Source organism: Zosterops lateralis, assembly GCF_965231275.1.
Source record: "Zosterops lateralis genome assembly, chromosome: 24".
NCBI lineage: Eukaryota > Metazoa > Chordata > Aves > Passeriformes > Zosteropidae > Zosterops > Zosterops lateralis.
Genome location: NC_139784.1, coordinates 979,752 through 1,001,666, shown reverse-complemented (window position 1 = coordinate 1,001,666; position 21,915 = coordinate 979,752). Strand labels below are relative to the sequence as shown.

Sequence of the window (21,915 nt, the reverse complement as noted above, 5' to 3'; positions counted from 1 at the left end):
CAGCCAGGAAGGCAAATGGGGAAGGGACCCCCAAGCAATTGTCAAAGTGAAACCCTGGAGCATGGAGGATGGGCAAGAAGGATGGGGGATGGACAGGGAGGATGGAGGACGGAGGAAAAGAGACAGGCAGCACCCCCATTCCCAACCCTCTTCCCACAGACACTGTGTCAGGTTCAAACTCTGATGAGGTCCCACTGCAGAGAAGCAAACTCAAAAATCGCTTCACTTGTTGTTAAATAGACTTTAATTATGTTTGCATGGGGAGGGGTTAAAGGAAAATAAAACTCCCGAGGATGAGCAGCAGCAGGTGGGGAGGAGCGGCCCGGCTCTCCCCGGCTCTTTGCAGAGGCCACGGCCCTGGCTGGGCTCTCTGAGCGGGAGATGCTCGGGGCACCCAGAGTCCCCCTGGGGCACGCAGGTCCCTAAAGGCACAAGTGTCAATTTGTCCCCTCCCTGCATGGGTCCACCACCCAGAGCAGCCCAGTTGTGCAAAACCTCCATGTAAAAAAATACCGGTTTTCAGTATCCTAAAAAACTAGAGCTTTGATCAATGTCAGTTCTCCACACCCTTGATTGGAATCCTGGGATGACACCCTGAAGAGCCTCTGGGTTCCACTGAGAGGGGACATTGGCACCATGAGGGTGACAGCAAACAGCACCTGGTTAATGTGAAGGGGGATGGATTTTTCCAGCCTCCTTCTTTAGCCCTGGGTGGGCAGATGGTCCCTCCGTGGGGCAGGAGCACCCACCCCACATTGTCCCTGTCCCCAGGGCGGGGCCAGGTGCAGGATGGGCTCAGGCAGGGAGGGTGTGCTCAGTCCATCCTGCCGTCCCCATCCCGAGGGCAGTGTCGAGGTCAGTGCCAGGCTACAGGCTGGGCTCTGTGCTGGCCTCCAGCTGCTGCTGGTACCGCTGCCGCCGCTTGCAGCGCGGGCACGACGGGGCCCGGGCGTGGCAGTCCCGGTGGAAGACGGTTTTGCATTCACTGCACCTGGGAAAAGAAGGGAAAAAAACAAACCCACTGTGTTGGCAGCAGAGCAAAGACCAAATTTCCCCCACTGAACCAGGTGACAATTCCCTGTCCTGGTGTGTTTTGAGCACTCACTGAGCAGAGCCCCAGCCCCAGCTCAGGAGGAGCCTTGAGTGCAGGAGCAGCGGCTGCTTGAGTGGAACATCCACCTCAGCAGCTCCGCATCCAGCCCAGCAGCTCCAAGCGCAGCAGCTTGGCTGGAAGGAGCGTGGTGGGTGCTGCCGGCAGCTGCCAATGGGTGAGAGAGACGGGAGTGAGGTTTGAGCTGAGGTTTGTGCCCTGCTCTCCCAGCACTGAACGTGGCTTTGAGGGTGTGACAACGCCCCCTGCAACAACGAACCCTGTGACACCAAACCCTGGATATTGACTCTTCAGACACTGATCCCTTGACACCAATCTCGTGACACCAAGCCCTGTGGCAGCATCGCTGTTTGAGACCCTCTGCTTGGCATGGCTGGAGTGGGACACCCCACCCTGACCTGCATGCAGCAGGGAGGCTGTGGAGACAGTGAAGCTGCAGGGAAGGGACGGGCAGCCAGGAGGAAGCTGCCCTTGAGCAGGTGACTCTGTGGAGGTGTCTGAGCTCCCTGATCTGGCTCAGCAGCAGGAATGTGACACACTGCAAAGGACCCCAGCTTGGGCAGGAGCTTCACTGCTCAGTCACCAGCAGAAATGTCCCTGCTATGAGGGCTGAGGTCAATTTTTGGGTTTTGATCCCCAGCTCCTCAGTAGCAGTAAAATGTGGCTCAGCCACATGCCAGCTGGGCAGCCAGATTTACCTTCACTGTGCAAATACCTGGTGCACAATCCATGTGTGAACAGCATTAAACACCTTAATTTCCCAAAGTATGCGTGGGACCGAGGCAGAGAAACACCCATCAGTGCCAGGAAAGGGACCACATCATCACAGCTGGGGCCAAATCCTATTCCAGAGAGGATTCAGAACAGGGAAAGGCTTATGCACAAACAGGCAGGATTTGGGATGGAAAATACACATTTCTCCAGTGGAACACACTTCCATGTAGCTTCTGCAGATCAGCAGAGGTGGTGGCTGCTCCCCCCCCCAGGTGTGGGGGGATTTGGGAAGCCGGGTTTTACCCAGCGTGGTTCTGACTGGGAAGTGGCATCTCCTGTCTCCACCTCCCCCCGCGCTGCAGGAGCAGGAGAGGGTCCTGCGCTGGCGGGGTCATTGTTTGAGGTGCTGCAGACACATCCTGCAGTGAGTACCGGTGTGACCCGGTGGCCCTGAGGCGGGCAGAGGGGCAGGAAGCCGCGTTTAGCTCTGCGAGGATGTCTGAGCTGCCTTCCTGCTGCACAATCTCCTCCGTCAGGGTGAGAAAGAAAGACGTCAACAAACTTCAGAGCTCCACGGGACACGAGACCTCCGGCGGGCCGCTGGCCAGCTCAGCCCTGCGTGCCAGCACTTTCCAGAGCCCGGCTGCTCTTTTTCCAGGGAAAATCGGTCCCCTGGGGTTGTTGTTGTCCTTGATAATGAGCTCAGTGCTGTCCCCGTGGCAGGGAGGGGAGCGAGCAGCACTGCTCCTCCTCCACGGAAATACTCGCAGCCCTGGAACACATGGAGCACCCATAGATCCCAGCACCCTCAGTATTTTCTGCAGGTTCTGGGTGTTGCTGCTCACTTTTAGGGATTGCCAGGCAAAGTGATGCCACACAGCCCATGATCCTGTGAAATCTCTCTGCCAGGATTGTGCTCAATGCCAAATAGGCTAAGACAGCACAAGAGGAAATGGCCTCAAGTTGCCTCAGGGGAGGTTCAGATATTATGGAATATTATGGTTTATTATGGATATTATGGTTTGGATATTATGGAAAATTTCTTCACTGAAGGAGTTGTTGAACTCTGGCAGAGGCTGCCCGGCAAGTGGTGGAGTCCCCATCCCTGCAGGGATTTAAAAGCCATGTGGAGGTGGCACCTGGGGACATGGGTCAATGGTGGCCTTGGCAGTACTGGGGGAACTGGACTCAATGATCTTACAGGGCTTTTCCAACCTGAATGATTTCATGATTCTATGACATAACCATAGAAATGTGGCTCTCTCCACCTACAATGGAGCAGGATCCTTGGCTGGAAGGGTTTGACTTCTTCAGCAAACCCTGATGGTGGTGGGGATAGGAGTTCCCCTTTAACACCATCGCCATCCTGATTCTGTCAGCTGCTGTACCACAACCCACAGCTGACCCCACTGCAGGACATGTCCCTCTGTCTGTAAGGAATGGAAGCTCTGTGGGCAGAGGAAAAACCCAGGAGGAGCCAGTATCACCCCTCTCCTGCTGGGAACATCCTCAGCCTCTCCCAGCACATCCCACAGTGCTGTACCCCATCCATCTCTGCTGACTCAGAAGCTGTGGCTGCCCCATCCTGGGAAGTGTCCAAGGCCAGTTTGGACAAGACTTGTAAAGTGTCTCTGCTCATGGCAGGGGGTGGCATTGGATGGGCTTTAAGGTTCTTCCAACCCAAACCATTTTAGCATTCTATGAAATCTGTGTCCATGTCCTTCCTTCCGTGGCTGTAGAGGGATAGGACTGTAGTAGGACAGAGGCTGTAGAGGCTGTAGTAGGACAGTCCCACTACTGCTTCCCCTTCCCTCTTGCAGCCTCTGCAAGGGGTCAGACTGACCCTGAGTGGGAGAGGCACTGGCCAAGTAAGCAAAACAGGGACATACAGAACCTTCCTCCTCCTCCTCCCTCTATCCCCTTGGCAGCCCTGGCACCCAGCACCCAGCAAGGCCTTTGCAGACTGACAGCAAGGTGCTGGTGGCTCTGCATCATCAGTCTGCAAAGCCACCTCTCTTGGTGACATTCTGCCTCTGTGAGGACAGTCTGCTTCTGCCCCAGACAGCCCAGATTAGGTTTGGAGCATCCTGGATCTGATAGGTTCCATGAGGACATGGGCATAAGGATGTGGGAACTGTGAGGATGAGTCCCACAATGATAGGGGAACAACAAGGACGTGGCTCCCACGAGGACACGGGCACAATTAGGATGTGGCTCCCACGAGGGCATGGGCACCACAGTATGGTTCCCATGGTTGAGGATATGGGAGCCACAAGGCTCTGGGCATCACGAGGATGCACAAACACCTCAGCCATTTCCAATTCCCCACCTGCCTTGGATGTGGGGTCTGGTCATAGACCCCAAGCAGAACTTAGGGGTTGGTTGGGGCTCCTGGCGTAGGCCAGGCTGTGCCCCTGGGTGTCCTGGCTGCAGTGGGATGGGGCAGAGGTGGCTCACTCACCTGGTGGTAGTGTCAAACTCGAAGGGGAAGATGATGTCACTGCTGTTGCAGATCTGGCAGATGAAGCCCCGCTGGGTGCACAGGTCGCAGCTGTAGACATGGTGGGAAGCGAACTGCAGCAGTGACTGCAGGAAGGTCTCGAAGATGCCATCGGCGATCTGGGGGACACAGGGGTCAGTGCTCTTGGAGCCCGGACCTGGCGGGGTTTGCTATGTCACACCCATTCTTTGGGCTCCACCTGCAGGTAGGGCTGTCCTCCAAAACAACCCCCACCCCACACACCTGAGGTGCAATGGGACCCCGGATTGCTGAGAGCAGCACCCACAACCTGCCAGGATGGGGCTCCCAGCTTGGGAATCACTGAAAAACCCAACTGTTGGGAACCTCCTGCTGAAGCACCATCATGTGGCATCCCCACAGACACCGGGGTGTTTTCACCTGGAAAACCCCAACAACTGGGCCAGGGGGCTTGGAGCAACCTGGTCTAGTGAGAGGTGGAATTGGATGGCAGGGGGTGCGACTGGGTGGTCTTTAAGGTCCCTTCCAACTCAAACCATTCTGTGATTCTATGACCGTGCACAGCTCTCACCTGTCTCAGATCAGCCACGCTGTATTTGTGGGGACACTCCAGAAGGTAATGCCTCTGATCAAGCCTGCAAAGAAGCACAGAGAGGAAGGAGGTAGATGATCTCCATCACACCTCCAACAGCTTTGGAGCAAGGAGGAGCCTGGATGAAGCAGCCTCTTGAATTGAATCACTGCAGAGCCCATCTTCACATCCCAAATCCTGCCACTGTAAATCATGTGAGAGCATTTCAAAGGGGAGGAAAAAAGAAAATAAATATCTCATCTATTTTGCCAGGTGTTTCCTGTCCAGCCAGAAGCTCCTCAGCCAGGAAGGTGCTTCCTGAGTCACAGCTCATTGTGCTGATCCAGCCAACAGATGGGTAACTCCTTAGAGTAGATGATATGGAGGGAAAAACTAGCCTGAGCCTTGGCAGCACTGCTCCCTGCTCCCATGCTGAGTGAGGAGGGGGACCAGGAGACCACCAGAGTGCCAAGAAAGGGGAATGTCACCCCGAGAAGGACCTCACCGTTTACTGAGCTCCTTCAGGGCACCGCTGCGGCACATGATGAGATAATCCCCCAGCAGCTTCAGCTGCTCCCGGCTGTGCAGGATCCGCCCCATCCTCTCCACGTGCTCGTAGAGGCTCTCGTTGACCAGCCTCAGGTCAATCAGCGGCTGGTTTTGGATCTGTGTGAGGAACTTCAGGGCCTGCTTGCACACCTGGGGCACAGACAGAGGGGACAGGTGGACACAGACCATGGAGCAGCCCTAGAGCTCAGAGGGAGGTTGGGAGTGGGCATTTCCAGCCCAGGAATGCCCAGATGGACCTTCAGGAAGCAGATGCTGGAGCGTTTCCCTGCTCCCTGCATGGACCCAGCACAAGACTCACCCCTCGTTTGGTCAGATCCCAGTTGTGGATGAGGCGGGAGGGGATCACGGTCTCCTCGTCCCGGTGGCAGCTGTCACAGTAGTAGAGCCCGGAGAAGGCGCAGAGCTTGGGCCTGGCGAAGGAGAAGCCGATCTGGCGGGAGCAGCCTGTGGGAGCAGGGGGTGAGAGGGGACTGTGCTGCCCACAGCCTCTGCCCACCACTGCCGGGATGGGGGAGAAACTTTTGGTGGCATGGAATTGAACAGTGAAGTTTTGGGAGGGGGAGAGACCACTTAAAGCACCTGCAGGACATTCAGTGTGAGGCCTCCAGCCCCCACCTCATGGATTTAAGCCTATGATGGTTCAACAGTTGCTGCTTCACTCTTTCTCTCTTTCTCCATAAAAAGGAGGCTGAACCATCTGTGAACCCATTTTTATCCATCAAGTGGTTCAATTTTTTTTTTTTTTTTTTAGGAGAAATGAATTCTGGCAACATCCCAAGGGTTTTGGGAAGAACCTAAATCTCACTTGCTGTCCCATCACTTCCATCAGTAACTTTGCACTATTTTGCCTTCCCTCAGCCCTTTTCTGTTGCTGCCACAGGGTACCATCCTTAATCCACAGGATGGATTAAGCCCAAAACACCTTTATAATAGCAGTGGGGAACCCACTACCCCATCCATTGCACTCCAGAATAGCTGTAGCTCATCTCCCCAAAATATTCATGGAGATCATGTATTGCTTTCTGAATTAATAAGAAAAACCAGCCTTTACTGCTCACTACTCTGAGATGGAAGGGAACACATTGGGTGTCAGGTGGGGAGGGGGGTGAAAGCAGGGCAGGCACATCCCTAAAGAAAATCTAGACAGAAAAACTGAGAATTTGTCTTTTTGGCTTGTGGCTTCCAGCTGTGAGGAGGTGGAAGATGCAGGACAGAGCCTGGAAGGGAAGGCAGAGACCAAACAGACCAGAAAAAAAAATAATAAAAGGAGAGAGATTAAAAGAAAAAACCCAACCTGCTGGAGGGTACAAGAAATATAATTGAAGCAGGAGAGAAATCTGAAATTTAATTAATTTAGCAAGGTAAAGAGCAAATTAAGGCTCCTGTGGAGGTCAGTGAAGGTGCCACCAGAATCTCCCTGCGTGCCAAGAGGCGTCAGGGGAAGGATAAATGATTGTTTTGCAAAATCAGCCCGTCACACCCATGGCAATCCCTGCTCCCGTGCTGCCTTACTGGAAAAACTGCTCCAGATTGTACTTTCCCCACAGGCTGGGGCCTCAAAATGCCCAGGAAGAGAGTCCTGAGCTTTCTGATCCACCTAAGGTTACTTTAACCCCAGTTTCCCACTGTCTGTACCAAAAGCATCTTAAATGGGAGCCCAGTAACATCCCAGCTGGACTGGGCTTGGGCAGGATGGGGACTCAGCATGGGGGCCTCACCCTGTGCCCATAGGACACCAAAGGTGCCCTGACTGGGGACATGAAGCCCCACCAAGAGGATCTTATGTTGCTGGGATCCCTGGGAAAACAGAGAAGCTGCGGCTGCCTCATGCCTGGGGGTGTCCAAGACCAGCTTGGACAGAACTTGGAGCACCCTGGGATAGTGGAAGGTGTCCCTGTCCATGGCAGGGAGTGGGACCGGATGGGCTTTAGGGTCCTTCCAACCCAAACCATTCCCTGGTTCTGTACCTGCACAGATGAAGCTCTGTGAGTCCAGGCCCTTCTCCATGGGGATGGCCACCAGGTACTGCAACAAGAAGCTGTTTTCCTTCACGATGTTCTTCAGGACAATCTGGGAGTGCCCGTCCAAGCTGCCCCCCAGGGTCAGAGCCTCCTCGGCACTTTCCAGGTAGGACATGAGCACCTCTCGGACCAGCTCCCGCCACGAGGCTGCCTCCTCCGCGTTCTCAGCCTGCAGCTTCAGCACAGCCTTGGAGGTGATCACCTTGAAGAAGGAGGGTCCCCCCAGGCTTGTGTCTGGAAGGATGTCCTGGATGGTCTCTATGCCGTAACTGTTGCTTAAAATTTTGTCATTGTTTCTGATTTTAAAGCACTTTAGAGTTTCCAGAGACAGGGAAAAAATAAATGGGACCCAGGTTTTGTCCACATCCATGTACAGAACAGCCTCTTTGATCGCATCCAGCTCTGCCTCTGGAGCTGGAGTCCAGTCCCAGCTGTTCCCAGGCATGTCACTGTACTGGAGAACACTGGAATCGCCCTTGGGCTGGGCTTCGCCTCCATCCTCGGAACACTCCAGAGTCTCCCAGTCCTCCTCCTCCAGCTGCGGCCGGCACTTGCGCAGCGCCTCACGGATCCTGTCCAGCCAGTCCTCAGCCTCATCCTGGGAAGGAGCTCGGAGGAAGAGCTTTTTCCCCAGGAAAACCAGCTCGAAGCGGCCGTCAGAGTGGGTCAGTGCCAGGGACTCGCAGCGCAGCAGGGAGTAGGTCTCCACACAGATCCGCTCCTCGTGGTCCAGGAAGAGCCGCAGCTCCAGCGGGGACAGCTCGCAGGAAAACTCCTTCCAAATCCCCATGGCTCCTCGCCGTTCCAGGCTGCCCAGCTTCAGCAGCCCACGGAAAGGGTTGGAAAGACCTGGGGCAAGAGATGGCTCAGTTTAAGTGAGAGAGGGGAAGCTAGTGGGGAAAGAAAAGCTGAGAGGGGCTCAAAGCAAGCACCCAGAGGCACGTCAAGGGTGAGAGCCAGTGCTGGTACATGGTGGGCTGGAGCAGGAGCTGATGGGACCTTGGTCTCCATCACTATCCACTTGCGTTTGGGTTTCTGTCCCTCTGCATTTGGGTTTTGAGGTTGGGAACAAGTGGGTTGAAGGAAAGGCATCCCACAGGGTGGTCAGACCTTCTCCCACTAAAATGCTTCCCACCAGAGCTTCCCTGGGCTCAGCAATGCTTTGGGAAGCTGCTCCACTGCCTTCTGTAGCTCCCAGTGCTGCCATCAGCTCACAACAGCCAATGGCTCTCCCCAGACAGCCCATCCCCACTGGGGCAGCCCCCAAGCACGAGTGCAGCAGGAGGTGGCACGTACCCATTTGTCTGCGGTGCACCACACTGAAGCCCTTCTGCTCCCGCTCTGGGGACATTTTGGGCTTCCCAGTGTCTGAGGATGGCACTGAGAGCCTCCCCAAGTCCAGAGCACTGATGAGGCCTGGGGCTGGCCCCTCACTGTCCCCCTCTGGCCCAAAGCCATTGGTGTCGGCTGTGCTCCTGATGCTCTCTCCTGGGGAAGGTCTGTAGAAATCATCTTCTGAGATCCAGTTCTTCTTTTAAAAAATGAAATATTATGAATTATTAAGCTCATCAAATACCCTGTGCCCCTCAAACACACACATCCACAGCAAGCCCTCCTTGGGGGCTGCTACTATGCAGCCCAAATCCCAGGCACTGACGTGTGGATTTAATGGAAGGTGTCCCTGCTCACAGCAGGAGGTTGGGAATGAGATGAGTCTTAAGGTCCCTTCCTCCATGACTGTCTGATTTTCTGCTGGCCATTCCCAGATGGATGGCTCCACTGCTCCATCCAATCAGAGAATGATCCATGGAACTGTGTCAACAGCTGGAAAATACTGGGATTGTATTCTGATGGGAAAATAAAATAAAATAAAATAAAAATCAACCTATTCTCTCCTCCTCAAAACACTGTTGAAGGAGAGCACACTCCCTGGCAATGACAACAGGTCCATGGAGTTTTACTGATGGGGGTGAAATTCCAGCCCTGCCATGGAAGGGCATGAGCTGGAGCAGCAGCACCAGGAAGAACAGAGATGGGGAGAGGCACAGAGGTGTCCAGGGTGAAATAGAGACCTATGCCTCACAAGAGGATGCTACAGGGGCTTGGACTGTGTGTGGGAAAAATAAGGCAGGGAAAGCAGAAGAAGCCTCTGTCTGCATGTGCCAGGAGGGGATGAGATCCATGAGCTGAAAAAAATTTGGCTGTAGCTTTTCCGGGAGCTTTTTGGCTATAAGAATCCCAGAATCATTAAGGGAGAAGAGCCATTCAAATGCCACCTGTGCCCAATCCCCACCTTGGTAGCCAGACCAGGGCACTGGGTGCCATGCCCAGGTATTCCTTGGACTCCACCACCTCCCTGGGCACCCCCTTCCAATGCCTGACCACCCTTTCATTGAAGAAATTCTTCTGAAAGAAGCAAGGTTCTGGGACAAGGTCCCAGAGCAAACAACTCAGCTCAGTGCCCTGACACAGGAAAGCAGCATTCCTAGACCCTTCTAGGGCTGCATCCCAACAGGAACGTCCTTTCAACTCCTCTTCGTGGCCTTCCAAGTGCCTTTTATTTTGAATAACAACCTAAGTGACAGCAGAAGAGCTGTCACCACCCTGTGGGGAGGATCACGGGTGTCGGCTCCTGGATTACTCCCGGGGCAGGAATGCAGGTTGCTCCATGAGTCATGGAGAGCAGGGGGAATTTCCTGTTGACACAGTATGTTACACATAGATTAGGTCAAACTGGCTCTGGGCCAGGAGGAAGCAGCGGAAATGGGATAAGCGGGAGGGAACGGAGAGGAGCAGAGAGCAAAAGGAGAAATGGCCTGGGGGGTGTGAGGTATATCCTACCCTCACCAGTGTGGAAAGGATGGGAACTAGCATGGAAACAATGGGAACCAGGACCAAACAGTCAGTAACAAATTAGACAGAGGACAGGGCTGTTCAAAGAACTTCCTAAATGCAGAAGCCAGTGGATGCGGATCTGCTTCTGGTGGCAGCAGGGGAAATCCGGTGCTGCTCAAGACCCACACCCAGGAATGCCATCCTACTCTGGGAACAGATGTTCTGCAGGAGGATTTTTCCACTGGGAAACCAGTTTGTTTCCTGTCCAGTCAATCCTTTTCCCTCCTCTTATGTGGACCATAAATGAAGAAAAGTCCCCATGGGAACCTTGACTCTGGGGCTGTTTTATCACTTGCACACAGCCCACGGCCAGATTTGTGCAAGAGCTCACCCCTCTCCAGATACCCCTAACAAACCCAAAACTTCCTGCTGCAGCTGCTCCTGGAGAGGGATGACTGACAGGCCAGGCAGGGCTTCAAAAGCTTTGGTGCCTCTTTCACCAGGCAATACAGACTTTGATCCAGTTTCTCCCAAAGCAGCTGCATGGCCACAGCTCCATGGGGTGGGAATCATCACTGAAAACCAAGTGGGAGCAGCATGGAAGATGGGAGTTTGGAGAAATTTATCCATGGAAATGTCCAAGGCCAGGTTGAACAGGACTTGGAACAACCTGGTCTAGCAGTGTCCTTGCTGATGGCAGGGGGTGGAACTGGATGAACTTTAAGGTCCCTTCCAACCCAAACCATTCTAGGATTCCCTGATTCTAGAAAAGCAGTGCCTATTGGAGCTGTCCCCGGTTTTATTTCTCTTCTGGGTACCTCTTTCACCACTGGGTACAAACCCAAGGAGATGGGAAGGGAGGGAGCTGTAGCACCTACCGGACACCCCAGCAGGGGAGAGAGCAGATGCTGGGCCGTGGGGCTGGGGACGGTTTGGCTGCCCTCGCTGCCACCGCTCTCTGCTCTGCCCAGACCATCCCGAGGGGCTGGAATTCCAGACGTGCTGCTGACATCTCCATCCCCGTGGCCAGGGGGCGCAGGGTCTCCCATCTGAGTAGAGATGTCACTGCTGGGGGGAGGCTCCTGGTGTGTTCTGTGAGTCGGTGCCGGGCAGGCGGGTAACACCGGGGGGGCCGGGGGAGGCTGGGGGGAGCAGCCCAGCACGCTGGGGAGCAGCTGTCCCTCCGGGGCGTCCGGGCTTGGCCTGGCCTTGCTGAACTCTGACAACACCCTTGAAATGGAAAAGTGATCGGTATGAAGGCAGCTCAATAACCAAAACCTATAAACCCCCCTCCTCATTATTGCAAATTGTAACCATGTAAAAAGGGTTCAGTGTCATTTCTGGGCAGCACAGTGTGGCTGGAAAATCCCAGTGAGGCCAACAGAAAAATGTGGGATTTGTGCCCCACAGAGCATCCCCCCTTCATGGCACAGAGCAGGACCCTGACTGTGAAGCACACATTCCCCAATTACACCCATTAATGGGGTTTAATTTGGTGGGTGGAGGGAGAGCACTGGATGCTCCCCACAGCTCCAGCCCCATGTACAGCTCCTGGACAAGAATCTATAGTCTTGGACCATATACCAAATTCCAAGTGTTTTCATTAATGAGCAATTAACAGTGGACCCTGGCCAGAGGATCAGCTGTTCCCAAGGTCTCACTCCACTGCCAGCCCCAGAATTAAACTGGCCCAAGATTAAAACTCAAAGGAACGTCTCCATCACGAGTTTAATCCAATCAAGGCAGGTTCTTCCAGGATCATTAGAAGATGCAAAATCCTGGAAGTAGGGAATAATGCTATTATAGATGGGGAAGCACAGTCTGCAGCTCCACCTCTTCCTGAAGACTGGGAAGAGGCATCACCCCAAGGCTCGGTTCCCTCAGAGTCATACTCTAAAGGTGACAGGCAAAATATTTACAGATTACTCAGAGTTTATATAACCCTGGAAATCTTTGTTCTGGATGCTTGGCAGGAATAAATCACTAGGATGACAAACCAACAACCTCCCTCTCTGAATGATCTGCCAAAGCTGCAAATTACAACCCTTCCCTGTGACCAAACTCATTTCTTTCCCCCTGTGGAAAGCCCTGGAGCATCCCCCAGTGTACACCAGGAAGATGTGACATTCCTGAAACCAGGGAGTAGCATTTTTCTGACGTTTCTGCCCTGGTAAAGAGGACACACACACACTTCAGTGGCCACGAGCTCATTTGCAGTGGCAGCAGGGTCTCAACAAGCCATGCTGAGTGGTTCGTGAAAAGAACAAAAGCTCCTTCCAGAAGGGGAAAAGAGCTTGTTAAAGGCAAACAGGGAGAAAAACTTCCTGCCTACAGAGAGAAAATAACAAGAGCCCAGAGAGGGTAAAAAATCCCTTTGGAGAGATGTGGGGAGAGACTCACTCCTGCAGGGACCTGTCCAGGTCCTCGGCGGTGGCCGTGCCCAGGTCGGAGTCGCAGGACAGCGGCTCCTCAGCGCGCTCGGGGCTGCGGGCGCAGGGCACTGGGGGGAGGCTGTCAGAGCCCAGGCTGGATGAGAGCTGAGATGAGCTTGTGGTGTTCAAGCTCAGCGAGGATGACGTGAGCTTGATCTTGTTGCTGGCTTTGCTGATGGGCAGGACAGGGGCTTGGATCTCAATCTCATCCGACCCCGAGGACTGAGAGATGGAGCCCAGCGATGCTTTCCTGTGGGGTTCGGAGGCCGAGGATGTGAGGGGCTCCAGCAGCTCGGACACGGGACACAGACCCGACAGGGACAGCGGGGTGATGGTCCACTCATTCAGAACTGCTGACTTGTAGGAGAGCTCAAAGGTTAAGGACGATAAACCCTGCAAGTAGCAGAGGAGAAACTCGCACTCTTCAGTGTCCAGGAGCAGGGCTGGGGCTTGGTAGTACTCGTGCAGCCGGGTCCGGTCCCGCAGCAGCAGCTTCAGGTAACACTCCATGAGGCCGTCGTTCAGTGCCAGCCGCAGCCAGGCCCGGCAGCGCCCCACGTCCGTGTTGATAAACATCAGTTGTTCCAGCTCTGACACAGTATTTCTGGGAAAGGAGGAAAAAGAACAGAACAGGAGTGAGCAGCTCTGTTTTGGTACATTGCGGAGTGCAGGAGGGCCAGAGCCTTCTTCATCAGACACTGTCCAACCTGCTCTGCTGCAGGGAGTTCAGGAGTTTGGATAAAACCAGCTGTGGAAAATCTCTCTCCTTCACGGAAAATGTCGTTTTCCATGGAGGAAGATAGCTCCTGAATGGCCCAAACTAAATATGTTGGTAAGCACCCCAGGCAGTTCTGTGGTGCCTCTGGATGACCCTCCTCTCTCTGACTGGAGACATCTCCCACCCATTGCTTGCACTGGGTGAGGATGCAGAGGGAAGAATTCCTGCTGTCGTTGTGTATTTGCAGGGTTTGTGCTGGCTGAATCCTCCTTAGTGACAACCACGTGTCTAAATTCTCACTTCAAATTTAAAAGCAGTCAAAACACAGTGAAAACTGTTGTGGCAGCCCCAAAAAGAGCAACCTGGCTGGGGTTGAGTTCAAGTAACCCCAAACTCCTGAATTCAGCTGTTCTTCCCTAAAATCCAACAGTGCCACCATGCTCCCTGATCCTCCCTGCTCCCAGCTCACTGCACACACCTCAAAAACCAGAGCAAAGATTTTGTAAGGCTTCTTTTCTAATCTGTCTCTCAAGACAGAAGAAAAAACCTTCAAAGGGCACAAAAATATCCCCCATAGCATGTGAAAGAGTTATTTTCATCCCCTCTTTCATAATTCAGGAGTTAGTGATGGAGCTGGATGAGGCTTTCAATTTGTGTGTGGGCTGTTATTTACTGTGTGTGAACTTGACTTAGGGAGTGGCTTAGAAAACCCCACTAAACAGTGATCACTCACGAGAGACCTCCTCAAAGGCTGGCTGGACATAAAGAAACAGAGCCAACCAGTCCCAGCAGATCCAGGCCAGGAGAGAACTCAGATCCTGTTGTGCATAAGCATCCACTGCTGGAGACTAGTGTGCCCACTGGGGTTCTACTGGGCCCAGAAAGCCAGCCTGGGATCCAGAAATAAATAAGAAAGGGGTGTGCCTTCAGTTTCAATCCTCAACTTTTTGGGGACATCAGCTCACCCCCAGCACACACTGAGCAGGGATGTGGGGGATCAGCCCCTCTTGACACTGCAGGGGCTTCCCTCTGTTACCTCCATCTCCTAGGGTTCAGGGCAGCCCCCCAAATCCCTGTGAGAGTATACTCCTCTTCTGCTGAGGTGACTGAGCACACAGATGAGGTAGAGACACACCTGTCCATTGAGCCATCCTCCTCATTCCCTGAATCTGACAGCACCAAAAGAAGGGATAAACCTGAGGGTGTGTATAATCCCTGTCTGCAGCAAGAACCACTCACCGATGTGTGATGCTCTTCAGCAGGCCCCAAAAGACTGGTTGGGGAAGGGGGCCCCGACCCCCCGATTTTTTTGCCTTCCCCCCACTCTCTGCCTTGATGTGCTTTGCCTTCAGCCCGTGCACAAACACAGCTTCCAGGGCACTGCAGAGCATGTTGGCATTGCCATCATCACTGGTGACCACGGCATCCGAGCTCACGTACTGCTTCTGCAGAGCCTTGATGGCATTCACCAGTTGCTTCTTGATCAGCTGCAAGACAGGAGGTGCAGGTTTGGATTATAAAAGTGAAAATATTAAGAAGGATTTAATGTAAAAGAGTTCAAAAAACAGTAAGGCCTATCCACAGTGAAGCACCATGCGACTCCTGCCTCATCCTCACCCTTTGGAGTGGCTGAACCAGTCATGCTGGGGACTCACATCTCCTGGCATCTGGCTTATTTTGTTATAAAAATAATAATTTATGCAATTTTAGCTGGTGTTTCAGAATTGGGGTTGCCTTTAGAGCGTGGGTGCTTCCTCTGCAGAAAGGAAATTACTTAAGGGGATGAGGAAAAAGGAATTGGTTCTTTCCAGGCGCTCTCTCAGGGTAAACATGAGGATTAAGTGTGGGTGAGAAAGGAGAAACTCAGAGGAGGGAATGGATCCCCTGAGCTTGTCAGTCCAAGCAGCATGTGACATGTGACACAGGGCCGGCCAGCAGAAATCAAAGTCATTGACCTCACTCGCAGTGCTGGGTAAACACTCAGGGGATGGGCCCCAAAACAGCGGGAAAGACACTGGGGTTCAGCTGCTGCCCTCAGACAGACTCAATGGGTTCTGAAGCTGGGATGTAGGAATTTTGCCTTCCAGCAGCTTTACTTCCTCTTCCACCAGTTGAAAACAGCAAGTTTGGTGAATTTAACAATTTCATGCCGGTGGAGATTTTTCCTAAAGCAGCTGAGCCTGAATATCTCAATCAAGGTTGTGTTTCTCAGCAGGCACTTGGAACACACAACAAATTCCTCCTCCAATTCTAACCAAACAATCTATGTTTCAGTACCAAGCAGCATTCCCAGCAAAGGCTGAATGTTCCCTGAGCAGAGCTCTGCACATTTTGACTCCAGCCTGGGTTGGCTGCACAAACCCATATTAAATTTCCAGCCTGGGATATTTTTTTCAGCATCTAAATAAGATTCCCAGCAGCTGTAGCTCAAGGACAACAGCCAGGGGAGTGTGTGTTCCTTATTTGGGGTGTTGTTTTCCAGCTTTTTCAGCTGCTCCCCAGGTCTGCTGCTCCATGGAAGGAGCACTGAGGGCTGAGAAGATTAAAGAGTGCAGATGATCTTATCAGTCACACATGGATTCATCCATGGGATGAATAAAACACTTTGGTTTAACTGTTCATGTTGAACTTTGCTTGTTGAGTACATTTAGACTCCCAAAGTTGGGTGAAGAGACTCCAAATTGATGGGGACAACACTCCTTCATCCAGGTATCACAGCTGAGCACCTTCTCTGCCCCACATGAGGTCTTGCAAAGGCCAAGGTGTGATTTAACCCCTTACTTCCTTTAATCCCCCAATGCAGACAAACCATCAAGGATCCCTTTCCAATCCCAATATAAACCATCCTAATCCCAGCTGGCAGCACCCACGAGACCCACCTGTTCCCAGCAGTGCCTAGAGTTGCACTGGGAGCTGTCTGGGGTGGGGAGCACTGGGGGGTCTGTCTCACCTGGATGGCTTCCTTGGGGTCCTCAGGGTGGCTGGAATGCATCTCTGCTGCTGCCACTCCCCACGCTGCCTTCACATGTCACCTGTGGGACAAGGAGGGCATGGTTGAGAACCCAGGGGTTCCACCCCACTCACCTGCCAGGGGAAGGGCTCCTGGTGTCACCCAAAAGAGATGGATCCTGCCCTGAGGCATTCTGCAGGTGCTCACGGCCAGGACGCTGTGGGATCTGAGCTAGGAGTGAGTGACATGGAAAGGTACTGTGACTCCCAGGGACAATGCCCAGGGACACTTCCCAGGGACTAGGAGAGTTTCAGGCAAAATAGAGCATGGCCAAGAGACCTGGAGGGAGTAATGAACCCCTGTGAGGGGCCCTCAGGCAGCCCCCAGGCAGGTCTGGCCAGCAGTGCCACAGGCATGGCCAGGGACTGCTCCCCTTGTTCCTGTGTCACCTAGAATGCCTAAGCCTGGAAAAGGCACCCCAAAACCAAATGGGAGTGGCATTAGGTGGCCTGGACAAAGGGTGTCACCCCAAAGCAGAACCTGGGGAGAGGTGACAATAGTTCAGCTCTCTGTTACATACCAGAGGAGTGATGTTGCTCCAAACCCAGCTGGGACAGACCCTATCAGCACAGAGCTGTCTGGGGAGATGGGAAAGAATTGTGGAATGTTGGGATGGTTTGGATTGGAAAGGACCTTGAAGCCCACCCAGGTTCAACCCCTGCCATAGGCAGGAACACCTTCCACTATCCTAGGTGGTTCCAAGCCCTGTCCAGCTTGGCCTTGGACACTTGCAGGGATCCAGGGGCAGTCACAGCTGCTCTGGGCACCCTGTGCCAGGGCCTCCCCACCATCACAGGAGGATTTTCTGGCCAATATTCAATCTGAATCTCCATTTCTAGTTTAAATCCATTCTCCTTTGTCGTATCACTGTCTGCTGATGTAAAGTCCCTCTCAATATTTTTAAAAAGCTCCTCTAAGTACTGGAAGGCCTCTGGTTCTCCATGAGGCAGATGAAACCCAGCATCTCCCCATGCTGGGGGTTGCCAGGGCCGCTCTGCTGCTGGTGGGAGACAGAGAAAAAAAACTTTTATGGAAAACCCTGCAAAAACCTGATCCAAGCAGTCTGAGCAGCCTGGCCAGGTCACTTGCCACTGCAGGGACAACAAGGGACCTTTGACTTCTGACTCTGGACTTCAAGACTTCCTGCCCTGCTCCTCCCTCGGAGCCATCTGCGAAACCCAGCTGTGCCTAGAGCCTCTGAACAGAAGACATGGTGTCAGAAGGACACACATGGCACACCTGGATCCCTCTCCAAACACAGCTGGATGCCTCACCCCACACAGCTGGATCCCTGACCCCACACAGCAGGGCCTGGCATAAAAAGGGGTCTGAGAGCTGCTCCAGCATCTGCTACTGCTCACAGCTTCCTAAGGATATGAAAGGCTGGGGAAGGAATTTATTTATAGAATCCTAGAATGGCTTGAGCTGGAAGGGCCCTTAAGGATGAGCCAGTCCCACCCCCTCTCATGGGCAGGGACACCTTCCACTATTTCAGATTGCTCCAAGCCCCATCCAACCCTGGTCAACCCTAGCCTTGGATACTTGCAGGGATCCAGGGGTGGCCACAGCTGCTCTGGGCACCCAGTGCCAGGGTCTCACCACCCTCACAGGGAAGAGTTTCTTTTTAATATCCAATCTAATCCTCTCTTCTGTCAGTGTGAAACCATTCCACCTTGTCCTATCAAACTATTCCCTTAAGCTGGAATTACTTGCCATCCAAATGGAGAAAGAGAGCCCAGCTGTTAGCCACAGGGTTGGATCTGCCTCCAGCAGACAACAGGCTTGGAATGGCACTAATGTCTCAGATTTTATTTCCAAGCTAACACAAAATCCCCATCGCTTCCTCTAAGTAGATCTGACAGCATCAACTTGCCCCTCTCCTGCCAAGTCTGGGCAGAAACATGGTTTGCTGAGCAGCTCCTACATGACCATAGCCAGTCCTGAAGGCAGCTCCAAATCAGGATCAGTTTAAACCCAGAGTGGCCCAAATCTGCAGTGGTCCAAACACAGAGTAGCTCAAGTCTGGAGCAGCTCCAAGACAGACATCCCAGACCTGAAAACATCCCAGACACAGAGCATCCTGTGCAGGTACCACAGCAGCTGGCCCTGCTGAGAGCAGTAGGACAAGAACTCCTTGGGGCCAAACCCAGGACAGATCCTCAGTGTCTCCAGGGCTCACAGACCATTATCAGAGAAAATGAAACTGTTTTTGCTGTGGCTTGTCACAAGATTTCCTCTCCCTGTGTTGCAACACAGAAATGGGGGAGCACAGGAAAGTTAACCTCTGGCTCAGGGGCTGCTGGGGGGGTTGGGGGAGTGAGGGGCTCCTGAAGTGGCAGCAGTAGTTGACAAGGACTACAGGGAGCCACCCCCATCTCTGCCTTCCACATGGGACGTTCCAGCTCCTCAGGGCTGGGCAGCCTCTGTGCCTTTCCCCACCCTGCTACATCCTGAGGACAAGAGGCACACCCCCCCCCCCCCCCCCCCGCCCCCCGCCCCCGCCCCGAGACAATGAAGGTGGAAGACCTAAGGATGGGAAATCCAAGAGTGAGAGGAGACCCAGGTGTGGGAGAAGACCCAGGTGTGGGAGAAGACTCAAGGATGAGAGTCCCGAGGGAGATCTGAGGGTGAAACCTAGGGTGGGAGACTCAAGGAGAGGCACAGGGTGGCATTTCTCATGCCCAGGGAGGCAGTGCAGGTGTTCCAGCTCCAAGATCACCCTGGAGTTCTGAGCTGGTCACAGGGAAAGGGGTGACAGCAGAAGTGACAGCGAGAAGAAAAGAGTTCATCTTAGTTTTTCAAACACCTGGTCTAAATTTTACAAAGTGAGAGTTATTCCCCCAAAACACTCTCCTTTGCCAGCATCACCTCTCCCAGTGCCTGCAGGAGGCAAGAACTGAGGAGCACAACCTGCCACCTTCATCATGGGACTCTCCACTGCCACCACGACCAGTCCAACCAGTTTGTTCCAGCACCACGAATCCACACAGCACCACTTCTATGGGACAGCATTTTCCTGAATAATGAGTGCAAGGAAGCAGCTCTGAGGAGGATTTCACCAAACAAAATCTTAGGTGAAACACAGGGAAATCAGAACAGTAGCCCTGGCACTGGATTTAGAAGGCTCTAAAGGATCTAGAGGGCTCTGGAGCACTTCCAGGTGGATCCTGGAAAGCTATGGCTGTTCATTGTCATCTTGGAAGATAAAGAGATGGGATGAATGTGCAAACACAGACACAAGCACAGCTACAACAGAGAAAACCCACCAGATTTCCCAGTAGTCGCCACCCCGACAGCTCCCTGGGTGATACAAGGAAAAGCAAACAGGTGAGGAACAACCCCAGGCAGGGAGTCTGACCTACCCAGGAGAAGAGTCATGGTGCAAGGGCAGAGCTGCTGATTTCCTAAACTGCAGCAAACCAGCCAGATTCTTTGGAAACAGCTGGAATCAAGGCTCATGCCAGCAGAGCAGAGCCCCTGTCCCAGTGCTTGGCTCCTTGGTCTCCCAAGAAGCGACGCTCTGTGAGTTATAAATAAACAGCAGGTCACTGCCTGTGCTCTGGGATGGAAAACAACAACGGCAGCGTGAGTGGTGACTCAAGGCCTGGACACAGAGCAAGTCATTTTCCAAGCACGAGTGCTGTGCCAGTCACCCTCCACCCTGGGGACATGGGAGCTCTGGTGGCATGGTGGGTCCAAGGGCAGCTGTGGGGACAGCCCACTTCTACACAGCTCCTGCTTTCCACCCAGAGCCAAGTGCAAGCTGGGCCCAGAGACAGCCCAGGAGCAGGAAAGCCAGTGGCACGACATGGGGATTGGCTGGTTGGAGGACAAAACCCCTGCGAACACCCTGACGAGGGTTAGGACAGGATAAAGCCCCAGCAGGACGCTCATGGTCTGATTCTGGCTACTTCCCTGTGCCCAGCCTGAGGATGCTGGGATTCCCATGGCAGGAACACAGGCATGGAGTGAGGAATGGGACCATCACACCACCCTCGTCCCTATTTGTCACAGCTGACAAACCTGGTGGTGGCTGCAGAAGTGTCACCTCCGATGAGCCCGTCCAGCTTCTGCCCTGTGGGGGAACAGGAGCAGTGGGGGGAGGAAGAGCACCCACTGAGCTCCCAGCCTGGGTGGTGAGACTGTGCTTCCCAAACACTCCAAACTGGGAATTTCCTTCAGCCTATTACCTACTCCTGCACCAGGCTACAATTTGCCAGAGCCGCAGGGAGAGCTGAAGTTTTCTGTGATGCTGCAGCCTCTGGAGCCACCACGCACAGGCCAAGCAGGTTGTGAAAGCCCCAGCGTGTTGAGGCAAGATGTTCCCAGGTTTCTATTGCCAGTTTTTGTGTTGCTTTGGATTCCCAGTGCTGGAGTTTCTCCGTGGATGTTCCTGGTGCCATCCGGCTGGGTGGGTGGCTTGCATCCCTTGGCAGAGGGATGGCATTTGCTGTGAGGAAGGCAGTGAGGAAAGGGCTTTTTAATCTCTGCATTTTACACAAGAATTACCCAGGGCTTGTTTGCAACTGCTCATTTTATGTGAGAAAACGTGATTTATTGAGAATGTAACACATGATAAATCAGGGAAAGCTGTAAGGATCCCACAGGTGCTGGGATCTCTGGCTGGTGGGAGGAATAGGCCGAGAGATTTGGAGTATCGGCGCTGGTGGAAGTGAATTGAGGACCAGACACCAACCCCCCGTGGGACCCCATGCAAAGGCACATCTGACCCGCTTTCCCCACCATGGAGTACACGGAGAGCAGGAATGAGAGGTCAAGGTGGCTGGCTGGGCAGCGCAGCGTGCAGGGCCTGGCACGGGCGGGCCGGGGGCTGCGGGGGTGGCATCTGGGGGCCTCCGGGTGGCTGGGAAGGGATCCGGGCCTGCCCGGCCGTGGGGAGCTGGGGGAGCAGCGCTCGCTTGCAGCGCTCTGCACCCGCTGCCAGGCCCCCTCGCCCGCATCCCGGCTGACCCCAGCACCCCGCACTCCTCGCTAGACCCCCGTCACTCTGCATCCCATAGCATCCCATGGCCCTCATCACCGCGCACCCCCTGCACCCCACGGGACCCCTCAGCCCGCACCTCCTGCCAGGCCCAATCACCCCCGGTGCCGCCGGCCCCCCGCTCACCGGCTCCGCGTCTCCGGCCGGGAAACCCGGAAGTGCCGGGAGCGCGCATACCCCGCCCCTCATGACGTCATCACGCGGAGGGGCGGACCCCAGAGCGCCAGGCCACGCCCCGCGGGCGCCGAGCGGGGCCGCGTACGGTGACCGCAACGTGTAGGGACACAGCTGGACACAGCTGGACGACACACATGGAACCCGTCACATGCGCAGGGTGCCTCCAGGATGTCACAGCCCCGGGAAAGCTGCGGCTCCAAAGGTTGGACTGCGGCGACTCCTTGGGACACCCAGGGCTTCCTGGATCCCTCCTGTCCCAGTTCCCAGGGGACTTT

At 54.1% G+C, this 21,915-nt stretch overlaps 1 protein-coding gene across 5 annotated transcripts; it reads right to left on the bottom strand.

Annotated features, from left to right (window-relative positions):
- Window positions 1-247: 247 nt before the first annotated feature.
- On the bottom strand, window positions 248-21,662 carry PLEKHM1 (pleckstrin homology and RUN domain containing M1). 5 transcript variants are annotated; one of them, XM_083877417.1, is made up of 13 exons: window positions 21,590-21,662; window positions 20,485-20,911; window positions 16,402-16,483; window positions 14,691-14,938; window positions 12,702-13,337; window positions 11,180-11,531; window positions 8,763-8,997; window positions 7,413-8,315; window positions 5,744-5,889; window positions 5,381-5,574; window positions 4,876-4,939; window positions 4,287-4,444; window positions 248-991 (listed from the first exon to the last, which is right to left on the bottom strand). In XM_083877417.1, exons 3-13 carry the CDS (start codon window positions 16,441-16,443, stop codon window positions 868-870), a joined length of 3,102 nt encoding a protein of 1,033 aa, XP_083733543.1. In that variant the 5' UTR covers window positions 16,444-16,483; window positions 20,485-20,911; window positions 21,590-21,662; the 3' UTR covers window positions 248-867. The 5 variants fall into 5 exon arrangements, with proteins under 5 accessions (XP_083733543.1, XP_083733547.1, XP_083733544.1 ...); XM_083877421.1 differs by having other exon boundaries at window positions 8,763-8,994; XM_083877418.1 differs by having other exon boundaries at window positions 20,652-20,911.
- Between the last annotated feature and the right edge of the window lie 253 nt (window positions 21,663-21,915).